The 25833-nt window shown below is 40.0% G+C and overlaps 1 protein-coding gene across 2 annotated transcripts in view; it reads left to right on the top strand.

Moving 5' to 3' along the window:
* Window positions 1-25833, top strand: part of ahctf1 (AT hook containing transcription factor 1) — a 112588-nt gene that overhangs the window by 5623 nt on the left and 81132 nt on the right. For both annotated transcript variants that reach the window (XM_073050468.1, XM_073050469.1), the window contains 3 exons: window positions 13918-14046; window positions 22117-22370; window positions 23961-24141. In XM_073050468.1, coding sequence (XP_072906569.1) covers window positions 13926-14046; window positions 22117-22370; window positions 23961-24141 — 556 coding nt within the window. In that variant the 5' untranslated portion in view covers window positions 13918-13925. The remainder of the gene's footprint in view (window positions 1-13917; window positions 14047-22116; window positions 22371-23960; window positions 24142-25833) is intronic.

The following is a 25833-nucleotide window of genomic DNA, read 5'->3' as shown; positions in this document are numbered from 1 at the left end:
CAATGTACTCTCCACCACCCATCTATAGAAGTTTGTCATATTTTTAGATGTCTTCTGAACCTTCGCAGACTCCTAAGTAAGTAGAGGCACTACTGTGCTTTATTTGTATTTGCACTTGCACGCTGGGACCAGGACACGTCCTCTGAAATGATAGCACTGAGGAATTTAAAGTTGCTAATCCTCTTGCAGCTCTGATCTCCCAATGAGGACTGCTCATGGGCTTCCGGTTTCCTCCTCCTTAAGCCAGTAGCAGCTCTTCGATCTTGCTGATATTGAGCAAGAGGTTGTTATTCAGCCCCCTATATGCTGATTTGTCACTACCTTCGACTGGACAGTGGTATCATCAGCAAACTTGAATATGGCACTGGAACCGTACTTCGCCATAAAGTAAGAAGTGTAAAGCAAATAAAGCAGTGGAATAAGTACACAGCCTTGTGGTGGACCTGTGCTGATGGAGATTGTGGAGGAGACGTTGCGAATCGGACCTGATTGTGGTCTGCAAGTGAAGAAATCGAGGATCTAATTGCACAAGGAGGGATTGATGTCAGGGTTTTAAAGTTTATTGGTTAGTTTTTAAGGGTATGATGGTATTGAATGCTGAGCTATAGTCGATAAATATCATCCTGATGTACTGTATGGATCTTTGCTGTCCAGATGTTCCAGAGATGAGTGAAAAGGCAATGAGGTGGCATGTGCTGTGGACCTGTTGCTGTGGTTGGCAAATTGGAACTGATCCAAGTCACTTCTTGGGCAAGAGTTGATGTTTCATCACCAACCTCTCAAAACACTTAATCACTGTGGATGTAAGTGCAGCTGGACGATAACTTTGAAGCAGGTTACCACGTTCTTCTTGAGCACCAGTATAAGTGAAGTCTGCTTGAAGCAGGTTGGTACCTCAGACTGCCAAAGCAAAAGGTTAAAGATTTCAGTGAACACTCCAGCCATTTGATCAGCACAGGTTTTATTACTTGGTCAGGTATCCTGTCTGGGCTGGATGCTTTTTGTGGGTTCACCCTCTTGATGGCTGCCCACAAATTGGCTTCAGAGACTGAGGTCACAGGATCACTGGTGGCTGAAAGAGTTTGTGATGGTTCCTCCATTTTTTGACAGTCAAAGCTGGCATAGAAGGCATTGAGCTCATCTGGAAGCGAAGTCCTCTCTTAGCTATCGAGCATCTGTCGTTATTCAAGTTTAGTCTGGTACTGTCACTTCGCCCAGGAGATGGCTTTCTGAAGATTGTACCTGGACCTCTTGTAACTTAGTCACTTGACTTGAATGCCTCTGACCTGGCCCTCAGCAGATTGTAGATCTCATGGTTCATCCAGGGCTTCTGCTTGGGGAAGACTTAATGATTTTGTGGGACATACTCATCTACAACTGTTTTAATAAGTCTGTGATAATCATGCTGTATACATTCAGATCCACATATGAGTCCTTGAATATTGCATAGTCCAACTCAAAGCAATCCAGCAACTGCTCCTCTGTCTTCCACAACCACCTCTTTATTGTCCTAATATCTGGAGCTTTGCTCTTTAGCCTCTGTCTGTATGAAGGTGGAAGGGCAACTAAGTGATCAGATTTACTGAAGTATGGTCTGGGCATGGAACAGTAGACATTCCTTATCTTCATATAACAGTGGTCTCGTGTGTTGGGACTATTTGGTGCTACAGCTTATATGCTGATGTTAATTGGGCAGGGTTTTCTTCAAAGAAGCCTATTGAAGTCATTATCAATACATTCAATATCAGTAAATAGAAAAATACCACTACATTTTTATTTCCTGTGTACTGCCCCGGTTGCAGGGCAGCTGTGCAGAAGAGAATTAGATACCAATATAATAAAACAGCAGGTCAGCAAGTGAATAATTTTAAATTTCATTGGGGTAAAGGTTACATATGTGGCTGAAATGAGATATTATTCCCCACAGTGCATCTGAAAGAAGCTGCTATTAAAAAGTACTACATTAAAGACATAATTTATAACATGGATAAAAGCACAAAAGTTTTAGTTTCCCATCTGAATGTTATAATGTACTGATGTACAGAAAGAGTACTTCAGATACAAGTAGTATCTGACCCATAAAAATAAAAGACTACAGAGCCCCTCAGAGCTGCCATGCCATAACATAGGATTGTGACTTTCATGGCTAATTCCCATTGCTTAACTCCCTTAGGCAATAACTCAAATCTTTACTTAATGGTATGGAGGATAAAGATGAGTTCATAAATCATCTTGTCATTGACTATCTGGAAATAATTACTTTAACTTCGGTTTATTAAATTTGTGAAATTCAGACCAATATTGTGGATTATTTTATAATTTGATCTTCTCCAATTTCCCCTTTTTCCAAATATCTTGATGATTAATGTGTTTTTTATTAAATTTTAATGCCGTTCTCACAGGTTACAATATTATACAAGATTCCATATTAGAATAGTTCTTGAATTATTTGCAACAGATGCCTTTCAGATTCATTTAACATCATCCTCCCAAAGGCTGGTAGAGATTTTTCAATATTAACTGATATTTCATGCAAATTCCATGGTAAATCCAGTTTTGTAAAAGAATATAGAAAAAAAATTAAATGGTTAGTAAGTTAAATGACATGAAAATAGTTGGTATCATAGATGATGAAGATGTTTATCAAGAATTACAGTTGGATCTTGATCAGCTGGCTCTGTGGGCCAAAGAATCAGAGCAAACTCTGCGCCAAATGGCTTAATTCTGCTCCTGTGTTTTATGGAATGGCAAATGGAGTTTTATTCAGTTAAATGTTAAGTGTTGCATTTTGGGAAGACAGGTTATTACAGTACTTTTACAGTGAACACTAGGGACCTGGGAAGTACTGTAGAACAGAGGGACCTAGGAGAAGAAGTAATCAAGTACTTGGTTCCCTGAAAGGGTCTCACAGGGTGTTGAAGAAACTTTTTGGCAAGCTGGATTTCATCAGTCATACCATTGATAATAGAAGTTAGGATGTTATGTTGCAGTTGCAGAAGACATTCATGAGATCACATTTTGAATATTGTTTTAGTCACCCTGTTGTATCAAAGATACCACTAAGTAGGAAAAAGTGCAGGACTGGCCTTGGAATAGGATCATAAGTGTATTGTTGTTTTCTTTGTGATTTCTTGAATGCAGAATTCAAAATTTTAATCAAAAGTTTTGAAGTTTGTGTTCCATCTTTTTGATTTGTTTTTTGCACATGGTTCTAGTTGCTTTCACTGTCTGAAGTAATTTTTTTTACCAGTACTTTCATATAAAAGTCGAGTTAGATGTGGGCCTTGCTTTCTTTGTAAATGACAACATTCCAATCAATAATAGCAATTGTTGTAGGTTCGTTTTTGTATTTTGAATTAATAAGCAGCATCTTCTGTCTCTTCAGCTTTTTTAAAAAGTTCTGACAACTTTAAGCTTTTTTTTGGAAGATCTGTGAGACTAATTGAAAATACTAAGAATTCAAATAGGAAAAAAATTATTATTTCCTTTATTTTGCAAGCCTTAATACTATTTGCAGAGAATTGTTATTGACTGAGGATTGAGAACTTCCTTTTTCGTTTAAAAAAGAGGAAATATTTTAATGATGCATCCAAGTAGAGGAAGAATGTACATACTATCAATGTGACTTGAAAGTGTTATGGAGCTTAGTAATTAAAGAACAAAATCTCTAAATACAATAAAATGCATCCTGAAATCGTGTAAGTGCAAGGAGAAGGCAATGGGTACTTTTATGTATCCTTGCTACCAAAATATTAGAGCAAATTTGCAAAAAAAATTTGACTAACTTGTATGTACCTTGCTGTTTTGGGGAACTTATTGAGTCAGTTATTTAATCAGTAATTTAATATAAAGTTATTTATTGGAATGCATACTGTTTAGGCATAGACAACTTTGTATTGAAATTCAAATGTACCAAAGCATCAACTGTTCAAACTATGCCTATTTAAGCTATTTTCAAGCCTCCTCCCTTTTGATTTCATCTAATCATATTATCATGCTCTTAAATTCATTTCTTGCTCATAATTAACTTCTAGCTACATGTGGTAGCAAATTTGGTGCTTTAGCTGCTCTACTGGTAGTTACTGCATTTCTTCTGAGATTAATTCAGCATTGTTTAATGTTAAAAGCAGGTGGTCATGGTAAATTGACAGTGCCTTGGGAAGATTGGATTAAGGAGGCGTTTGAAAATAAGAAAGCCAGTTACCAGAAGCGTTGAGTAGAGCCGTAGATGAGTGGAGAGCATAATGGAAGCCTCTAGAGTTGGAGTGCAGAGGCTTTGCTGGCTGCTCAACGTGCTGAACCTACTCTCTCCTTGGCATTATAGGGCCTGCAAAGAAAGGAGCTCTCTCAGGACTATCGGAATCAGAATTGGGGTTATTATCACCAGCATGTGTCCTGAAATTTGTGAACTTAGCAGCAGCAGTTCAATGGAATACATAATATAGAAGAAGAAAAGATATTAATAATAAATAAATCAATTACAATGTACATATATTGAATAGATTAAAATCGCGCAACAGAAATAATATATATTAAAAAAGTGAGTCAATGTTCACAGATTCAATGTCCATTTAGGAATCAGATGGTTGAACGGAAGAGGCTGTCCCTGAATCCCTGAGTGTGTGCCTTCAGGCTTCTGTACCTCCAACCTGATGGTAACAATGAGAAAAGGGCATGTCCTAGGTGCTGGGGTTCTTATTAATGAATGCTGCCTTTCTGAGACACCGCTCCTTGAAGATGTCCTGGGTACTTTGTAGGCTAGTACTCAAGATGGAGCCAGCTAAATTTATGATCCTCTGCAGCTTCCTTCGGTCCTGTGCAGTATCCTCCCCATACCAGACAGTGTTGCAGCCTGTCAGAATGCTCTCCACGGTACAACTATAGAAGATTTTGAATCTCAAGTGGTGACGAGAGGGCGTACAGGAGTGAGATATGCCAACTAGTGGAATGGTGCTGCAGCAACAACCTGGCACTCAATGTCAATAAGACAAAAGAGCTGATTGCGGACTTCAGGAAGGGTAAGTCAAAGGAACACATACCAATCCTCGTAGAGGGATCAGAAGTAGAGAGAGTGAGCAGCTTCAAGTTCCTGGACGTCAAGATCTCTGAGGATCTAACCTGGTCCCAGCATATTGATGTAGTCATGAAGAAGGCAAGACAGTGGCTATACTTTTATTAGGAATTTGAAGCAATTTGGTAAGTCAACAAATATGCTCAAAAACTTCTGTAGTTGCACTGTGGAGAGCATTCTGACAGACTGCATAACTGTCTGGTATGGAGGGGCTACTGCACAGGACTGAAAGAAGCTGCAGAAGGTTGTAAATCTAGTCAGCTCCATCTTGGGTACTAGCCTACAAAGTATCCAGGGCATCTTTAGGGAGCGGTGTCTCAGAAAGGCAGCATCCATTATTAAGGACCTCCAGCACCCAGGGCATGCCCTTTTCTCACTGTTAATATCAGGTAGGAGGTACAGAAGCCTGAAGGCACACACTCAGCAATTCAGGAACAGCTTCTTCCCCTCTGTCATCCGATTCCTAAATAGACTTTGAAGCTTTAGACACTACCTCACTTTTTAAAAAAAATACAGTATTTCTGTTTTTGCACATCTTTTTTAATAATCTATTCAATATACGTAATTGATTTACTTGTTTGTTTATTATGTTTTATTTTATTTATTCTCTCTCTCTCTATGCTAGATTATATATTGCATTGAACTGCTGCTAAGTTAACAAATTTCACATCACCTGCTGGTGTTAATCAACCTGATTCTGAGTTTATTTGTTGACATCCCAAATCTCTTCAAACTCTTAATGAAGTATAATAGCTTTCTTGCCTTCTTTATAGCTGCACTGATATCTTGGGACCAGGTTAGGTCCTCAAAGATCTTGACACCCAGGAACTTTAAACTGCTCACTCTCCACTTCTGATCTCTATGAGGATTGGTATGTGTTCCTTTGTCTTACCCTTCCTGAAGTCCGCAATCTGCTCTTTCATCTTACTGACGATGAGTGCAAGGTCATTGCTGTGACACCACTCAATAGTTGGTATATCTTGCTCATGTACGCCCTCTTATCTCCATCTGAGATTCTACCAACAATGGTTGTATCATCAGCAAATTTATAGATAGTATTTTGAGCTATGCCTAGCCACACAGTCATGGGTATAGAGAGAATAGAGCAGTGGGCTAAACACACACCCCTGAGGTGCGTCAGTGTTGTTCGTCAGCGAGAAAGAGATATTATCACCAATCCGCACAGATTGTGGTCTTCTGGTTAGGAAGTCGAGAATCCAATTGCAGAGGGCGGTACAGGGTCCCAGGTTCTGTAACTTCTCAATCAGGATTGTGAGAAAGTTGGTGTTAAATGCTGAGCTATAGTTGATGAACAGCATCCTGATTTAGGCGTTTATATTGTCCAGGTGGTCTAAGGCCTTGTGAAGAGCCATTGAGATTGCATCTGTCGTTGACCTATTGTAGCAATAGGCAAATTGCAGTGGGTCCAGGTCCTTGCTGAGGCAGGAGTTCAGTCTAGTCATGACCAACCTCGCAGAGCATTTCATCACTGTCGATGTGAGTGCTACATTAAGGCAGCCCACATTATTCTTCTTAGGCACTGCTATAATTGTTGCCTTTTTGAAGCAAGTGCCCATAGCAGTGAGTTTGAAAATGTCCTTGGGTATTCCTGCCAGTTGGTTAGCACAAATTTTCAGAGCCTTACCAAGTACTTCATCGGGGCCTTCCATCTTGTGAGGGTTCACCCTCTTTAAAGACAGCCTAACTCGGCCTCCGAGACAGAGATCACAGACTTACCAGGTGCAGCAAGGATCTTTACAGCTGCAATTACATTCTCCCTTTCAAAGTGGGCATAGAAGTTCATCTAGTAGTGAAGCATCACTGTCATTCATGCTGTTGGGTTTCACTTTGTAGAAAGTAATGTCTTGCAAACCCTGCTAGAGTTGTTGTACATCTGATGTCGCCTCCAGCCTCATTCAAAATTGTCTCTTCGCCCTTGAAATAGCCCTCCACAAGTCATACCTGGTTTTCTGGTACAGACCTGGGTCACCAGACTTGAATGCCACAGATCTAGCCTTCAACAGATTGACTTAACTCCTGGTTCATCCGCAGCTTTTGGTTTGGGAATGTACAGCAAGAATTTGTAGGCACACACACATCCAGACAGGCTTTAATGAAGTCGGTAACAACTGCAGCATACTTATCCAGATTTGAAGATGAATCCCTGAATATGGTCCAGAACACTGATTCAAAGCAGTTCTGAAGGTGGTCCCGTGCTTCTCTTGTCCATACTTTCTTGGTCCTCACTACTGGTGCTGCAGTCTTTAGTTTCTGCCTATACTGAGGGAGTAGAAGTAGTACAGCCAGGTGATCAGACTTCCTGAGTGAGGACGTGGAATTATAGTGGATATATAATTGACTCAGTAGTAGGAAGCAGAAAGTGAATGATTTGTTCCAGCAAAACAACACATTTCATGACATCCATCAGTGATATTAAACCTGATTCTGATTCTGAAGCTTGTTTTTCAGATGAGGTCTGTGCCGAGTGATGTGCTGCAGGGATTGGTGCTGAGGTCATTGTTTATATGAACAGTTTGGATGAGAATATACAAGAGATGGTTAGAAAGTTTGCAGATGATGCTAAAATAGGTGTAAGAGGTGACAGTGAAAAGGGTTATCAAAAATTAGAGGGATCTTGATCAGCTAGGTAAGTGAGCCTGTTGCATTTTGGGAAATAAAACCCTCTGGAGAGAGTAGCAGAACAGGAACCTATGCGTATTTGTATGCTTCGGTTCCTGTTCTGCAACACTTCCCGGGTCAGAAAATGGCATCACTGGTAGACAGGGGTGGTGAAGAAGGTGTCTGCCTTCATCATTCAGAGCATTTGTTAAAGGAGTTGAAGTTATTTGTCCTACTAGCTCAAGATGTTGGTGAATGTTCTGTAGAGTTCTGGTTACCCTGTTGTAGGAATGATGTTAATAAGCTGGAAATAATGCAAAGAAGATTTACGAGAATGTTGCCAGAACTCAAGGGTCAGAGTAACAGGGAGAGGCTAAGACAATTTGGAATGTAGGAGACTAGAGTGATCTTACAGAGGTGAATAAAATCATGAAATGTGTAGATAGGGTGAATACACAATATTTTTCTTCAGGTGAAAGGCATCAGAAAGTAGAGTGCATAGGTTTAAGATGAGAGGGGAAAGATTTAAATCGAACCTGAAGGGCAACTCCTTCAAGTGTAGGGTGGTGCCTGTATGGAAGAGCTGTTGGAGGAAGTAGCTTGCTTGTTTGTACTTTCGGTCCACGCTGCTCAGCAACCCCTGATTTAACCCAAGCCTAATCACGGGACAGTTTACAATGACCAATTAATTAGCCTACCAACTGGAATGTAGCTGGAGGAAACTCATGGGTTCACAGGGAGAATGTACAAACTTCTGGCGGGAAGTTAGGAACAATAATAACATCTAAAAGCCACTCAACAAGTACATGGATAGGAAAGGTTTAGAGGAATGTAGGTCAAACATGAATAAATGGTTTCTCTGCTGTATTACTACATAATTTTTATAGTGGTTTAAAAAATTTGGAGCTCAACATATTGATGCAGTCACAATGAAGGCATGCCAGTGGTTATACTTCATTAGGAGCTTTGGATGTCACCAAAGACTCCAGAACAAATTTCTACAGATGTACCAAGGAAAGCACTCTGACTGGTTATATCACCATCTGGTATGGATGCACCAATGTACATGATTATAAGAGGGTTGCAGACTCAACCAGCTCCATCACGGGCACAAGCCTTCTCATCATTAGGACCCTCACCATCCAGGTATACCCCTTTCTCATTACTACCATCAGAGAGGAGGAACAGGAACCTGTAGACCCACGCTCAATGTTTCATGAAAAGATTCTTTCCCTCTGCCGTCAGATTTCTGAAAGGTCCATAACCTCATGAATACTACCTCACTATATCTCTTTATAGTGCCTGCACTGTACTGCTGCCACAAAGCAGCAAATACACCACTTCTGTCAGTGACAATAAACCTGATTCTGTTTTTGATCTTCTTCCCAGGAGGAGTCTTGAACTAGAGTGAAGAAATTTAATATATGGGTGGCAACATTTATAGGGGATCTAAGAGCAGGATTTTCAAACAGCAATGAATATCTGGAATAAGCTGCCATAGGAAGTAGCAGAAACAGATAAACTGTAATTACAATGTTTAAATGGCACTTAGATAGAAAAGACACAGATGAGGGCTGGATGAGCACAAATGGGATGTGCAGATTGCATGAATGAGGTGGGCTTTAGGGGCCTATTTCTGTTCTGTAAGTTTCTAAGTTTATGAAGACCCTTTATTTTACCCAACAATAATTTTGTTGTGGATTTATTTGCTACACAATCCACTTTAATGCACCTACTTTGAATGTTTTCAATACTTAATGGTTCCATTTTATTAACACCTTTTGGCAAGGCAATGAATGGGACTTCATTGCCTCAACCATTGATGTCTTCAGAAAGTTCCAAACAAATTTCCTTGACCTTTCTGTTTCTCTCCTCCTTTCCCTCAATGCTAACTAAGAGTAGGAGTTCATCTGTGAACAGAGCTTTGCATTAGATTGTGCCAGTGGCTCTCGCCCTCCTCTTATGTGGAGATTTGCTCACACTGTTTGGTGGGTTTAAAATTGGACCCAAAGTAGTAATTTTAACAGATGAGAGCATTGAAGTACTTGGAGGTTAGAGCAAGCAATTCCAAGAAGCAATGCAGGATGGAAAATATGGAAAGTCTAATAGGCTCAACTGCATTTACAGGTGAGGTAGATGAACTCGGAACATTGCTTGGCCCAGTTCTGTGGAGTTTATAGCTATTATGGAAGCATGGTTAAAGGATGGGCAGGGCTGGTATCTGTTTTCTGGGGTATCAATGCTTCATTGTGACAGGTGGAGGTGAAAGAGGAAAGGAAGTTATACTTCTGATCTGGGAGAACCTCACAACACTACTTGGAGACTATGTCCACTGAGATCATGTGGTAAAATTTGGAAATGAGAAAAGAGTTATCACTTTGATGGGTTTATTCTATAGGCCTCCTAATACTCAGTGGGAATTAGCAAGGTAAATATGTAGTGAAATCACAGGTAGGAATAGGAATAGTAACATTGTAATAGTTGATGATTTTAACTTGTATTGACTGGTCCTACCTGAGTTCTGAAGGATTTGTTGGAGCAGAATTTCTTAAGTCTGTCATAAATGTTTTCTGAAGCAATAGGTAGATAACCCCTCTTGAGAAGAGGCTACACGCAATCACTTTTAAGAAAAGGAGGCTGGGTAATATTTTGATGTGTGAGAGAGCACTCTGGCGCTAATGACTATAAATTCTATTAGTTTTGTTGCTCTGGAAAAAACAAGGACTGATCCTCAAATTAAAATCCTAAATGGGGGAAGTCTAATTTCAATGGCTTCAGAGAGGAACTCGTAAACAGACAGACATACTTTATTGATCCCGAGGGAAATTGAGTTTCGTTACAGCCGCACCAACCAAAAATAGTGAAGAAATATAGCAATATAAAATCATAAATAATTAAATAATAATAAGTTAATCATGCCAAGTGGAAATAAGTCCAGGACCAGCCTATTGGCTCAGGGTGTCTGACACTCTGAGGGAGGAGTTGTGAAGTTTGATGGCCACAGGCAGGAATGACTTCCTATGACGCTCAGTGTTACATCTCGGTGGAATGAGTCTCTGGCTGAATGTACTCCTGTGCCTAACCAGTACATTATGATTACATAAAAATTGATTGGGAGAGGCTCTTTGCTGGTAGAGGGATGTCTGGCAAGTGGTAAGCCTTCAGAAGCAAGAAAGGGCCAGCATGTACCTGTTGGAGTGAACGGCATGGCCGGCAAGATTGGGGAATCCTGAATGAGGAATATTGAGGTTCTGGTTTCAGTATAGAAGTAATGTGTCATATATAGGCATCTGGAATCGGGCAAACCTTGAGAAGCACAAATAATGTAGGAGTGCACTTAAGAAGGAAATTCCGAGGGCCATGAGATATCCCTGCCAGACAACTTAACAAAAATTCTTATAAAGTTGGAAAACTTTAAGACCAAAATATTAGCGAAGGAAAGAGTAACTCAAAGATTAGTGTGGTGTATGGCATATTTGCCTTTAACAGCCAGTTGTACAAAAAATTGGTTAGGCTGCACTTTATTCAGTATTGTTTACATTTATATTTCTCACCCTTTCAAAAGGAAATGATTTAGCTCAGGCGAGTGTTGTGTGGATTAGAGGCTTGAATTATTAAAAGAGATTGTGCAGAAGAGATTATGTAAGAGATTATTCCTGGTGGCGTGAAAGTCGAGAGGTAACATGTTAAAGGTATATAAAATGATGAGAGGCACACAAAGAGTAGATGGCCAGTGTCTGTTTTCTGTGTTAGGGGTGTGGGTCTAAGATGAAAGGGATGAGTTTTAATCAGAGGGGTAATTTTTCACTAAGGTTAGTTGTTGGGATCCGGCAGGGCACGAACAGCATTTAAGAAGCATCTTTACAGGTACTTGAATGAGCAAGCCCAGAGGGATAAGCAATTTATACATGATTGCTGCCATAGACATGGTGAACCAGTCTTTCATAATATATGAAAGAATAATCAGCACACGTCAACTTCAGCAGCTCCATTCCTCTGTGTTAAAGCTCCTTGTCATTCCTAGGACTACTGGTCTATGTGACCTTCTGTAACCCCTTTCCAGTTCTGTTATGGTGCAGACAAATATCAAATTCAAAACGGTACTACTTGCTGTGATTTTGATCATTATATCTGGAAAGGAATTAAAATATGAACAGTATGCAAAGGAATACAGTAAATTCTGGTTAATTGGGGCACATCAGGACAACAGCTGCCCCAATTAGCCGAAGTTTCATGAAAGTAGTTAACAGGTACATTTTTAAAAAGCAAACTGAATAACAAATGAATATACTTAACTGAAATGCAGAACAAATTATAGCACTACCAATATGAATGGTGGTTGTGTCCTTTGATTGAGAATGACACGAAACCTGTGCGGGAGAATTTTTAAAGTGTAAAAGCCTTTGAACAGGGGCATTTATGCTCTCTTGCTCTCGCAAGTCTGGGTCCTCTGGTACGAGTAGTCACCTCAACTGGGGTCAGTTTTGGTTGTAGTGAATGACCATGATTTCTGTTCCTTGCTAGGCCCTTTGCTGTCCGTGTAGTGTTGCAGAACCACCTTCTTGGCCATTGGATCTCACTAGATCTCATTTACCCAGTCCACCAAAGCTGATTTCTCATGCTATGGCAGTGGTCCCCAACCACCGGGCTGCAAAGCATGTGCTACCGGGCCGCGAGGAAACGATATGATTTGCCGATATGAAACAATATGAGTCAGCTGCACCTTTCCTCATTCCGTGTCACACCCACTGTTGAACTTAAATGCAAGCGAGGTCATTACCCACGCGTCATCCATGTCAGCGCGGAAGAAGATCAACTCCTCGAGCTTGCAAATGACAGTGGGCTGAAAAGTATGTTTGACATAACATCTCTGCCGGCATTCTGGATCAAAGTCAAGGCAGAATATCCTGAGGTAGCCACGAAAGCACTGAAAACGTTGTTTCCATTTCCAACATCATATCTCTGCGAAGCGGGCTTTTCTGCAATGAATGCAACGAAAACTAAATTGCGAAATAGACTGGACATAAGGAACCCCCTCCGAGTATCACTGTCTCCCATCACCCCTCGATGGGATCATCTTGTTGCAGGGAAACAACCCCAGGGCTCCCACTGATTCAGCAATATTGGCGTGTTGCAATGATTTTATATGTTCATACGAGGAAAATATGCGCTGTGTGTTTAATATTAAATTCGTTAGATAAAGCCTTTTAGAAATGAAATTGAGTGTATTAGTCTCTTATAAGTGACTTAGTTGACTTATCACCTATGTTCTGGTCGTGATTAACACCCCCCCCCACCCCCACTGGTCAGCCGGTCCACAAGAATATTGTGAATATTAAACCGGTCCGCGGTACAAAAAAGCTTGGGTACCCCTGTGCTATGGCAAGCAAGTTCCTGTCTCACTGGGTTTGAGACCCACCAACTATCCTCACCTAGTTGGTGGATTGATGTGTGGCCACTGTGGAATGCAAACAATTACTTGGAGGTACAGGTGAAAGCTGAGTCTCTGGTGGGGAGCAAAGCAAAAATTCAAGATGATTGTCAATACTTTCAAATTCTTGATAGTTCCTAACTTGTAGTGAAATCATTTCATTTTCACTCCTGGGGCTGTTTCTGGCATTTCCAAGCATGAATCCTTGAAACTACAGTGAGCAAAACAGTTCGGAGTTGCTTTGCTGCTTATTTTTCAACAATTGTCAGTGACTAAAATCACTGGTTTTGGAACACAAACACGTACAACTGATGATATTTAAAAATTGTTTATTCTAAGCATGGTGTATTGTCAAATGGCCACACAAACATAAGCGACTGACACTAGTTAGATACTGTCTGGGAACAGTCTCCTGTCCCAGTTAAGCCACATGCTGTCCCAAATAAACAAAGGAAATCCTGGCTATTTTCTTGGTTACTTTTTGTTTAAGAGTTGTCCAAAATAAATGGCTACCCCAATTAACCAATGGCCTAATTAACTGGTATCCACTGTATTATAAATAACAAGCATTCTTGTCTGACTTCCCACAGTTATGGAGTAGCCACAGAATTCATCTCCAAGCTATGCTTTCAATAAAATTTGACAATAATTCAGACATTGGCATTCAGTTGCAATGTAATATGTAATCATTTAACCTGCTCCGCACCATAAGCATTACATGTTAGTGAGGTTTTAACTGGTGACATATTGCTCAGTTGCTCTGTATCCCTCCATGTTTTGTTTTGTTTTATTTCAGAGTGAAGTATGTGTGAACTAACAGCACAAGTCACAAGTAGTCTACTGCAGTTTCCAGAAGTAACCATTGAAGCTCTTAGTGATGATGATTCAGCACAAGATGTAGGACTATATGGGAAAATTGCAACAGGTAAGGCATAAATATCTTCACTCAAAGCCTGCGTATCTTATTTGTCTTCCATGCCATTTAACTAAACAATTTTTGTCTTTGGAATGCAAGAATGTGGACTACAGTATTTGTAGAATTTTAGGTACAACATGTTTGTATTTCTTTATCTCCATTTAAATGTAATTTTTAGATATTGCTAAATATCATTGTGCTTTGACAGCAGAATGCAGTATATTACTAGAAAAGATAATGTTACTTTTATGTTAGCTTTTTTCCTTGTTGATGTTCAAGTTGTGACTTTGAACACTTTGGTTCAAGTTATTGATTCTGTTTAGTCTGCCCTTGATTTAGTTCAATAATAACATAAAAGTTGGTAAAGCTTTCCAGGAATACAAGACTTTTTTGTGCAACTTTATGCAAGTATTCTAGGTCTAGCAGCCTATTACAGGTGTAAACATCTAAAGTTCTAAGTATATATTGCTTAAAAGATATTTCTGACTCGAATATCTTGCCAATTGTTCCTTGCAAACCATATAAGCTGTAAATGACTGAAACTGAATTTCATTTTGGGCCCAAACTTAAAAGATAGAATCTCTTATGTATTTGATTGCAATTTGTCAAGAAGTGGTAAATACCTATGTTTTGTGGGAGAAGGCCAAGACTCAAGACTACTGACACTAACTCTTGTAGGCATCCTTTGACCTTTTCTTTGATGACCCAATCCACAAGGATTTTCATGCTGTGTCTGTCCACTTGTAGAATAAAAACACATGTTTTAACCACGTGGATGGGATGGTTTCTAACCTTCTTACCTGCCCCCCCCAAACAAAAAAGAACACTCAAATGGGTATCTGGGGAGAATTAAGTACACTAAAAGTCAGTATAGTGACCAAGTTGAACACATGTTGATTCTATCCCTTAGAATTGTAAAATCTGCAATTACTTAAGGAAAGTATGCATACAAAGGCTCCTGTGTTCTAGAAAGAGTTTGTTGTTGCAGCAGACCAGAGCATGTATTTTAATGCCATTAAGATGAAGTATATTCTATCCAGCTCCAGCTCTTACTTTAGAGATGTTGTCGTCCTCTTTAAGTGTCTTACTGTCTGTTGAAGATATGTGCAGGGATTAATTAAAAGCATTTACAGCTGTTCAGGATTTGCTGAATCTGTACTAGATTTGTGTAAATACTGTGAAACAGGTCAGATGAGTAGAAGTTAGAAACAGAAAACAACATCGTCACTAATGAGCCACCTGTTGTCAAATATATATACAAAGCTCTTCATTTATTTGAGAGAACAGCTAATATCTGTTTGACAGTTGTTACAAAGCTAGCAAGTCAGAATTTTTTTTTACCTCCTCGGGTCAACTCCCCTTCTCTCTCTAGCCTTGTCTCAGACTGCAACCCAATCATTTCCCTCGTATGCGGTAACTTTCTGAGGCTACTTTTATTGGAGTACTGGTGATTTTTGTTAACATGCAGCATTTTACATCATTGCTAATTCTGTTACAGTTTGAAATTTTTTAATAATTTATTGTAAATAGCTGTTGTATGTAAGAGTTGACATGTTCATCTCAGAACCAAAAGAAACCTGGGTCACATTAAAATAATTGTTTGAAAGTACAGTTCCTTGTGCGGTTTCTGAAGAAGTCATTTAAGTTTGAGTGGTTATTGTTGTTTGATTAAGAAACTCTCATGTTTTATGCATGTCCAAAATTCAAAAGTACATTAGACCATAAAGTCATAAGATACAGGAGCAGAATTAGGCTATTTGGCCTGTCAAGTGTGCTCTGCCATTTCATTATGGCTGACCCATTTCCCTTTCAACCCCATTCTCCGGCCTTTTCCCCATAACCTTTCACATCTTGATTAAATCTTATCAACATCTGCTTCAAATACTCAATGACTTGCCCTTACCGCTGCCTGTGGAAACTAATTCCACAGATTCAACACCCTCTGGCTAAGTAAATTCCTCCTTGTCTCCGTTCAAAATGGACATCCCTGTATTCTAAGATTGTGCCCTCTGATCCTAGACTGCCCCACTACAGGAAACATCCTTTCCACTTCCACTCTATCGAGGCCTTTCAACACTCGATTGGTTTCAATGAGATCTCCCTTACTTCTGCTAAATTCTAGCAATTAAAAGCCCAGAGCTATCAAATGTTCTTCATATAAGCCTTTTGTGAACCTCTTTTGAACCCTTTCCAATGTTAGCACATTCTTTCTTAGATTAGGAGCCTAAGCTGCTCATAATACTCCAAATGAGTCCTCACCAGTGCCTTAGAAAGCCTCAACATTACATCCTTGTTTTCTCGAAATGAATACCAACATTGTATTTGCTTTCCTTGCCACTGACTGAACCGGTAAGTTAACCTTTAGGCAGTCCTGCACAGGGACTCCCAAGTCCCTTTGCACCTCAGAATTTTTAATTTTCTCTTTTTGGAAAATAGTCTACACTTTTATTCCTGCTACAGGACAGGATCAAATGAAACAGAACCATAGGAAGTAAGTATATATATATTTTTTAAAGTGCTAGAGAAGTTGGTGGAGAAGTAGACAAATCCCAATAACCTATGGGTGGCTGTAACCGTGAACACTGATGACTATCTTCTAAAACTCCATAGATCCTGGAAATGTTTCTGGAGAATGGAGCATAAAAATCTTACTTCACAAGTATGGCAGAATGAAAATTGTGAATGCCAGCCTGTTAACCTAATATTGGTAGTAGAGAAAATCCTGAAATGTATATGAAGGTTGTAATTAGAGGTGCCTTGAAATCAGGACGATTGAGCAAAGTCATAAACACAAGAGATCCTTCAAGAGAAGGAACATGTAAACTTGTTTACGGAGGACACTGGAATTGAATTCCATACTCTGATGCCCCTGGCTGCAGTAGCGTTGTGCTAACTGCTATGCTACCATGGTGCCCAAACTTGAGAGAAAAAATATGGTGAACTAGTCTCTCAGCAGGTACTGACATCAATAGATTAGACAATAGACGAGGTGATTTGGATTTTCAGAAGACTTTTGCTCAGATCTCTTGCAGGTCGTGTTCAGTGAGGTTTGAGTGCATGGAGTTGGAAGCAGAGTGGAAATTTTTTCTTTTGCAGTCAGAGTTCTGTGGCATTGAATGGGATTTGTGCTTGAGGAATCCAGGTTATTCACGATCTTTATCAACAATTTAGCTTGGAGGACCAAATAAACACATTTGTTAAATTTGCAGATGACACAAAACCTATTGGAATTCAGAAGGAAGCTGGTTGTGGAGGTTTAAGAGGAAAGAGAAAAGCTTAGTGAGTACAGTGGAATGGCACATGCAATGTAATGTGAAGTTTCCTGTGTTGTGCACTGTGGTTGATAAGCAGAGTATTCTTTTAGATGTTGAAAGAGTGATAGTATTGATGTTCAAGGGGCTCCCTTTAGACAAGTCTTGAAAACTTGGAATCAAAGTTGAAATCAACAGGGATTTTGGGGTCAAGTTCATAGCTCTCTGAAAGTGGATTGGCAAGTAGATAGAGTGATAAAGAAACCCTGTTGCATACTTACCTTCATTGGTTGGAGTATTGAGTAAAGCCATAAGATATAGGAGCAGAAGTAGGCAATTTGGTTCATTGAGTCTGCACTGCTATTCAAACATGGGCTGATCCAATTCTTCCAGTCATCCCTACACCCCTGCCTTCTTCCCATCCCCTTTGATGCCCTGGCTAATCAAGAACCTATCTTATCTTTGCCTTAAATGCACCCAATGTCTTGGCCTCCACAGCTGCTTGTGGCAACAAATTGCGCAGATTTACCACCCTCTGACTAAAATAATTTGTCCGCATCCCTGTTCTAAATGGACATCCTTCAATCTTGAAGTCATGCCCTCTTGTCCTAGAATCCCCTACCATGGGAAATAACTTTGCCATATCTAATCTGTTCAGGCCTTTTAACATTCTGATTGTTTCTATGAGATACCCCGCCCCCCCCATTCTACTGAACTCCAGGGAATACAGCCCAAGAGTTGCCAGACGTTCCTCAAACGAGAAACCTTTCATTCCTGGAATCATTCTCGTGAACCTTCTCCAATGTCAGTATATCCTTTCTAAAATAGGAGCCCAAAACTGCACACAATACTCCAAGTGTGGTCTCACGAGTGCCTTATAGAGCCTCAACATCACATCCCTGCTCTTAAATTCTATACCTCTAGAAATAAATTCCAACATTGCATTCGCCTTCTTCACCACTGACTCAACCTGGAGGTTTACCTTTAGGGTATCCTGTACAAGGACTCCCAAGTCCCTTTGCATCTCTGCATTTTGAATTCTCTCCCCATCTAAATAATAGTCTACCTGTTTATTACTCTCACCAAAGTGCATGACCATACACACTTTCCAACGTTATATTTCATTTACCACTTCTTTGCTCATTCCCCTAAACTATCTAAGTCTCTCTGCAGGCTCTCTGTTTCCTCAATACTACCCGCTCCTCCAGCTATCTTTGTATCATCGGCAAATTTAGCCACAAATTCCTTAATACCATAGTCCAAATCATTGACATACATAATAAAAAGCAGCAGTCCCAACACCAACCCCTGTGGAACTCCACTAGTAACTGGCAGCCAGCCAAAATAGGACTCCTTTGTTCCCACTCTTTGTTTTCTGCTGATCAGCCAATGCTCTACCCATGCTAATGAAGAAGAAGAAAGCCCTTAACTCCGAGTGATGAGTGCTCCGAGTGCTCATGATGATGTTTTTCTAGCAGGCTTTCTTGTTTCTACAAGGCCGAGTTGCTAGCTCGATGCTCAACCCAGCACGACTGGAAAGTGTGCAAGGGAGTCGGCTGGATTCGAACTCGGGAGCCTTCGCTCCGAAGTCCAGCGCTGATGCCACTACGCCACCAGCCAGCGAACCCATGCTAATAACTTCCCTGGAATTCCATGGGCTCTTATCTTGCTAAGCACTAAGTAGCCTAATGTGTGGCACCCTGTCAAAGTCCTTATGAAAATCCAAGTACACCACTCCCACTGCATTTCCTTTGTCTACCTGCTTGTAATTTCCTGAAAAAACTGCAGTAATTGCAATTGCAGTTGGTTAGGCAGGATTTTCCTTGCAGGAAACCATGCTGGCTTTGGCCTATCTTGTCGTGTGCCTCCAGGTACTCTGTAATCTCATCCCTAATAATCGATTCTAACAACTTCCCAACCATTGAGGTCAGGCTTACAGGTTTATAGTTTCCTTTCTGCTGCCTCCCACCCTTCTCAAATAACATTGGCAATTTTCTAGTCATCCAATACAATACCAGAATCTATCAATTCTCGAAAGATCATTTCCTTCGGAACCCGAGGGTGCATTCCATCAGATCCAGGAGATTTATCCACCCTCAGACCATTAGCTTCCTGAGCACCTTCTCAGTCGTAATTTTCACTGCACATACTTCCCTGACACTCTTGAATGTCTGGTATACTGCAGATGTCTTCCACTTTGGAGACTGATGCAAAATATGCCTTCAGTTCCTCTGCTATCTCTGTGTCCCTCATTACAATATCTCCAGCATCATTTTCTGTTGGTCCTATATCTACCTGCGACTCTCTTTTACCCTTTATGTCATATATGTCAAACTCAAGGCCCGCGGGCCAAATCCGGCCCGCGGTGGAATTATCTTTGGCCCGCGAGATAATATCTAATTACTATTAAAGCTGGCCCCAGTAATCGAATCGCCTATGGCGTATGATATGGCTAATGCTGAGTTTATTCAGGTACCAGGTTTTCAGGGTTTTTAGTGTTTATTCGGCAGTCTTGCTCGGCAGTCTTCTTCATAAGAAATGGAATTTGTAAAGTGAAACACTTTGTAGTTATAGCAGAGACTGAGACACATGAGAGCAGGCTGAAAAAACGGAGGCAACGAAAGCTGCGTTCGCACGTGTCCGACTGATCCGGCCCGCATGAAGCTGCATTTTGCTCAATCCGGCCCGTGACCTAAAATGAGTTTGACACCCCTGCTTTATGTACTTAAAAAAAAAAAAGCTAGACGCTGTATACCTTCTTTCCATACCTAAAAAGAATACGAACAGTTATAGCAATAATTCACTTTGGTTGCAAAGTTAGTGAGTTTGATGCATGAAGAGTAATTAAGCAGGCTTGTGTTCTCTAGAGTTTAGTGAAATGAGTGGTGGGGGGGAATCTCATGAAAGATTCCTGTAAGTATTGACAGGCTAGTTGCTGGCAGGATGTTTTCCCCACTTTAAAGTTTATCTCCAGGCGGTACAGCTTCAAAGGAAGAGGTAAAGCCATTTAGGACTGAAATTATATTTTTTCAGGTGAGGAATTCCTAAAATTCTCAGCTGTGGAGATACAGTCATTGAGTTCATTCAGACAGGGATTGGTAGCTTTCTGGATGTTACAGGAAAAGAGTGATGTGATGTGTAAGATAGTGTAGAAGTCATAGGTAAGTCATGATCTTGGTGAATGGTGGAGAATACTCAGCCAAATGGCCTTTTCCTGCACACATTTCTTCTGCTGTTGTGGAGTCCCTTTTGTTTATATGTTAAACCTAATGAATAATTGAAGGATGGGTACTCCTAGATAGTAAGGTAGAATTAATTTTTGAAAATATAGGTAATCCTTGCATTATGGCCACTTGAGTAATGGAAATTCATCCTTGGAAAATTGGCAAGTTGCTACTCAAAAATTTGAGTTTATTTTTGTCTACTCGTGTTTCTTGACATGCACAGATGCAAGCTATGGAAAATTAGGCTGAAGGCATTTCTAAGAACACAGCCTCTCCTCCATTAACATGTGGATTGTCTGTATCTAAGAGGGGTACCATTATTTATTATCCTTCCTTCTTCCCCCTCCCACCACCCTTTTCTGGTGTCTTTTCCCCCTTCCTTTCCAGAACTGAAGGTTCTTGACCCATAACATTGACTGAGTTCAAGATTGCAGGAAGGCACAGAGTCGACTGTACTTCCTTAGAAGGTTGGCGTCATTCAATGTTTGTAGTGAGATGCTGAAGATGTTCTATAGGTCAGTTGTGGAGAGCGCCCTCTTCTTTGTGGTGGCGTGTTGGGGAGGCAGCATTAAGAAGAGGGACGCCTCACGTCTTAATAAGCTGGTAAGGAAGGCGGGCTCTGTCGTGGGCAAAGTACTGGAGAGTATAACATCGGTAGCAGAACGAAGGGCGCTGAGTAGGCTACGGTCAATTATGGAAAACCCTGAACATCCTCTACATAGCACCATCCAGAGACAGAGAAGCAGTTTCAGCGACAGGTTGCTATCGATGCAATGCTCCTCAGACAGGTTGAAGAGATCAATACTCCCCAATGCCATTCGGCTTTACAGTTCAACCGCCAGGAGTAAGATATGTTAAAGTGCCAGGGTTAGGACTCAATGTATTTAAGTAAACTACTTAAGAACTTTTTAAAAGCTATTATTAATGCTTTTTGAGAGGGTGATTTTAGATGCATATCATATTTTTACTGAGTTAAGTATTGTATGTAATTAGTTTTGCTACAATAAGTGTATGGGACATTGGAAAAAATGTTGAATTTCCCCATGGGGATGAATAAAGTATCTATCTATCTATCATTTCCGTAGTTGCTTTGTAACATGCAGAGTTCCTCCAGCATTCTGTGTGTGTTGCTTTGGAACAGCATCTGCAGAATTTCTAGTGTTTGTTATTGATTATCTACTTGCAGTTGGTTTAGTTTGGTGTGTCTGCTTTTATTTCGTGGGACCAAATAAAAGGACACACTGTTTTGAAGACAATAATAATTTCAGCAAGCATGTGTAAGCCTGTATTATTTACAGAAATCTGATCACCACCTTGCTTACCCATAGGTGGAGTTACTCATTACAAAAGTTACTCATCCCAAGTTCCTGTTAATAGATTGTGATTGGGATTTATCTTGGTAACATTTTGGGGGGAAAAAGCTGGATGCCATTGTGAGAGTAGTTACAGATTATGCAATCTGCCTGCAACAGGAGTTGATTTTAGGTTTGATGAGCACAGGTTTGTTTTTTATTGTATGCCTTTTGGGTTATCACTTTCTTGTGCAGGTGAGTTTTATATTCTTGAAGGCAAGCAAGTTAATGGCTCTTGGGTTTCTTTTTCAGGCAGAAATGGATTGTCTTGGCTGGCTTGTGGTGCTCATTTGGAGCTCCTTAACTCAATCACAGGCGAACGACTGTCTGCCTATAGGTTCTGTGGAATTGGGGAGCATCCACCCACCATTCTGGCAGTCAAGGAATTTTGTTGGTTGAAAAGAACTGGACTATTGATTGGATTAAAAGAATCTGAAGGTAGCATCCTCTGTCTTTACGACCTCTCAGTTTCCCGAGTGGTTAAAGCAGTGTTTCTCCCTGGAAAGGTATGTTTATGTAATCATCCTCCACTGACAAGTTCACGTGCTCTTTACTTCATCAACTCATTTGTTTAATAAGTTCTTATTTGAAGTTTTCAAGATATTTAATATTTGGGGAATAAATAGTGCCAAAGTTGTGTTTAAAATTTTATTTCGATTTTCATATCCTTGCACAAAAAAGGCATGGAAAAATGAAAAATAGCTTTGTCTTCCAATTATTCTTTAAGCTACTGATACTTCGTCTGGTATGTGTTGTTCCTTTCAGACCATTCTTGAATATCTGTTTTTATAAAGATGCTTTTAAACCTTTTTTTTAAAAATGTGCCCTTATTTAAGAAGAGGAAAATATTGAGTAATTGGATACTTACTTTATGGTAACCTTTCATGTTTTGTGGAATTACTAATAAAAATGTACATATTTTACATGTGACAAATTTCACCATGATATACAAATTGTCCCATGATACTGATGTGTTGTTGGATCCTGCTTAAAATCACATTCATTATCAGTCATGCAAGGTTCAATTTAAATAAGTTTCTGCAATCCCACTTGAAATTGTAGTTACAAACTCTTGATATTTGAGCCATGCCACTAAAGAGTATATTTCATTTTATTTGAAATGTTGCAAAAGCAGTTAATTAGCATCACCATAGCTCACAGATGAGCAAATAGCATTCTAAATGATACATTTGTTTTCTTATTCTGGTGTACCAATTTGCAATCTGATTTGGTGGTTCCTTTGTGTATATTGGAATTTGGTTTCCCTGTTTATACATGCGTAAATGGAGTTATTTTACTGGAAATGGCATTGCTGTTGCTCTTTAAAAATAAAAGTACATTTTTAACTAGAATGCATTGTCAGTATCCAGATTTAAACCACTTCAATCAAAATGACACACTCTCATTCTAAACTATTTTTTCTTCCTGATTTTCAACTAAGTTTCATGAAACAGTTGTTGTGTAGGCTGATTATTATTAGTGGTTTTAACTTTGTTCATGGTTCAGCTGGCAAAGTACCACTTAGATGGATTGGCTTTATCATTTGGAACCATGTTCTGTTCCATTCAAGTTTTTTTTAAATTATCAATTAATGACTGATTTCCCCATTCTAATGAAATCTAACTTTCCATGAGTTTGCTCTTGTACTCAATCCTGGAGTTTTGAGTTGCTTACATAGGAACAGGATGTTCATGCATGACTTCCTATTAATGTAAGTTGGTCATTTCATTCCTGATTCTTTTTGTAAATGATGCTTATGTGCACACTTGCCCTGAACATTTCTTTTCCTGAAGCAAGGTGAACAAATACTTTCTTCCCCCAACATTCATTTCTCAGTGCAATCATGTGGCTTGGCATTATGGAAAAACAGGTGACAGTGTTCTGATTGCCTGTTTATTAAGGTGAGGTAACAATAATGTAATAAGGGTGCTTTATACCTTTGATACATTTCATTGATGTTCAAAATCACAAGTTAGCAGAATGCTGAGATGACACATTATAAGTTACATGTATACCATTGCATTTTGCTTTTGGTGTAACATTTTAATGTGGTATACAGCACTTTTATATCATATTTTTAATTTCTTTCATCTCAGGTAGTGGCTATTGAGCCAATTGTTAACCATGGAGGTGCAACAGCTAGCACACAGCGTTTAAATCAGAGTCTCCGGTGGTTTTTTGGTATAGTAGCAGTTGTAACTGACACTGGACATGTTCTTCTTATCGATCTGTGTCTGGATAATTTCGCATGCAGTCAAAGTGAGCAAGACCCAGCAGGTAAATTTGCTTATCAAAAATTAGGCTTGTATATCCTTCAAGTTATTTTCATTGCTTCAAAGTGTCTTAAAATGTATTGTAGCCAGTGACGTACCGTTTGAACTGTAGTTATTCTTGTCATGGGAGATCAGTTAAGCACAGCAGGCTTTGATAAGCATCAATATGATAAAGACTAAATAACATGGCCTTCATAAACTCCGTTGTTGTTTAACAAGCATGTCAACACTGCAGTAAAATAAAGTGTCAAATATCAAAACAAAATGTATTTGCCGTTTGCTCAAGATCCTGGATGATCAGCCCAGTGAATTACAGCAGCAATTGCCCAGCATTGAAGAAACTGAATCAGTCATGCAGTGTGTGCTGGGGAATCAGAAACCTTAGTTGCTGTTCCCAACATGTTGCAGCTTATGAACATCACCCAGTTCAACCACTAATTTTCTGCATTGCAGCATTTTGGATAATGTGCTTCAGATTGTGCTGTGAATAACTAGAGTTAGTAGAAAGGCAGCGTCAAGTTCCTGAATGTTAACTGCCTGATATCAGAAAGTCTCTACATATCAAAAAGCAAGAAATGTGTTACTGAAAATGACAATTTGGCCAAAAGATATTTTTCCTTGTATTTGATAGTTAACTTCCAGATTGAATATCTAATCATACCAGTTAATTGTTGCTATTTGTAGTAACTTTATCACCTCACTGTCACCTAGTATCATTAGATCCAAAGTTCCTCAGACACTTCTTGGCATTTTTCTTGAATGTGCATACACACACATGCACACTTTGCATATGTCTGCAGATTGTTAACAACACCTTTGAAGACTTAATAGGTTCTGCACCTAGGCTGATGACACCATTCTTACCTCTAGGCAACCATTTCAATGCCTCTTTGTTGCATGGCAGCTTGGCTGATATTCCAATATCCTGGATGAGTCGACATAGAAACAGAGAAATATAGAAAACCTATGGCACGATACAGGCCCTTGGCTGACAAAGTTGTGCCGAACATGTCCCTACCTTAGAAATTACTAGGCTTACCCATAGCCCTCTATTTTTCTAAGATCCATGTACCTATCCAAAAATCTCTTAAAAGCCCCTATCGTATCCGCCTCCACCACCGTTGCCGGCAGCCCATTCCACACACTCACCACTCTCTTGAGTAAAAAACTTACCCCTGACATCTCCTTTGCACTTACTCCCCCAGCACCTTAAACCTGTGTCCTCTTGTGGCAGCCATTTCAGCCCTCGGAAAAGGCCTCTGACTATCCACGCTATCAATGCCTCTCAACATCTTATACACCTCCATCAGGTCACCTCTCATCCTCCGTCGCTCCAAGGAGAAAAGGCCGAGTTCACTCAACCTATTCTCATAAGGCATGCTCTCCAATCCAGGCAACATCCTTGTAAATCTCCTCTGCACCCTTTCTATGGCTTCCACATCCTTCCTGTAGTGAGGCGACCAGAAATGAGCACAGTACTCCAAGTGGGGTTTGACCAGGGTCCTATATAGCTGCAGCATTACCTCTTGTCTCCTAAATTCTATTTCACGATTGATGAAGGCCAATAGACCGTATGCCTTCTTAACCACAGAGTCAACCTGGCAGCTTCTTTGAGTGTCCTATGGACTCAGACCCCGAGATCCCTCTGATCCTGCACACTGCTAAGAGACTTACCATTAATACTATATTTTGCCAT

The sequence above is a fragment of the Hemitrygon akajei genome, chromosome 7 (assembly GCF_048418815.1).
Source record: "Hemitrygon akajei chromosome 7, sHemAka1.3, whole genome shotgun sequence".
In the NCBI taxonomy this organism is placed as follows: domain Eukaryota; kingdom Metazoa; phylum Chordata; class Chondrichthyes; order Myliobatiformes; family Dasyatidae; genus Hemitrygon; species Hemitrygon akajei.
This window is presented reverse-complemented; position numbering and strand designations above follow the sequence as displayed.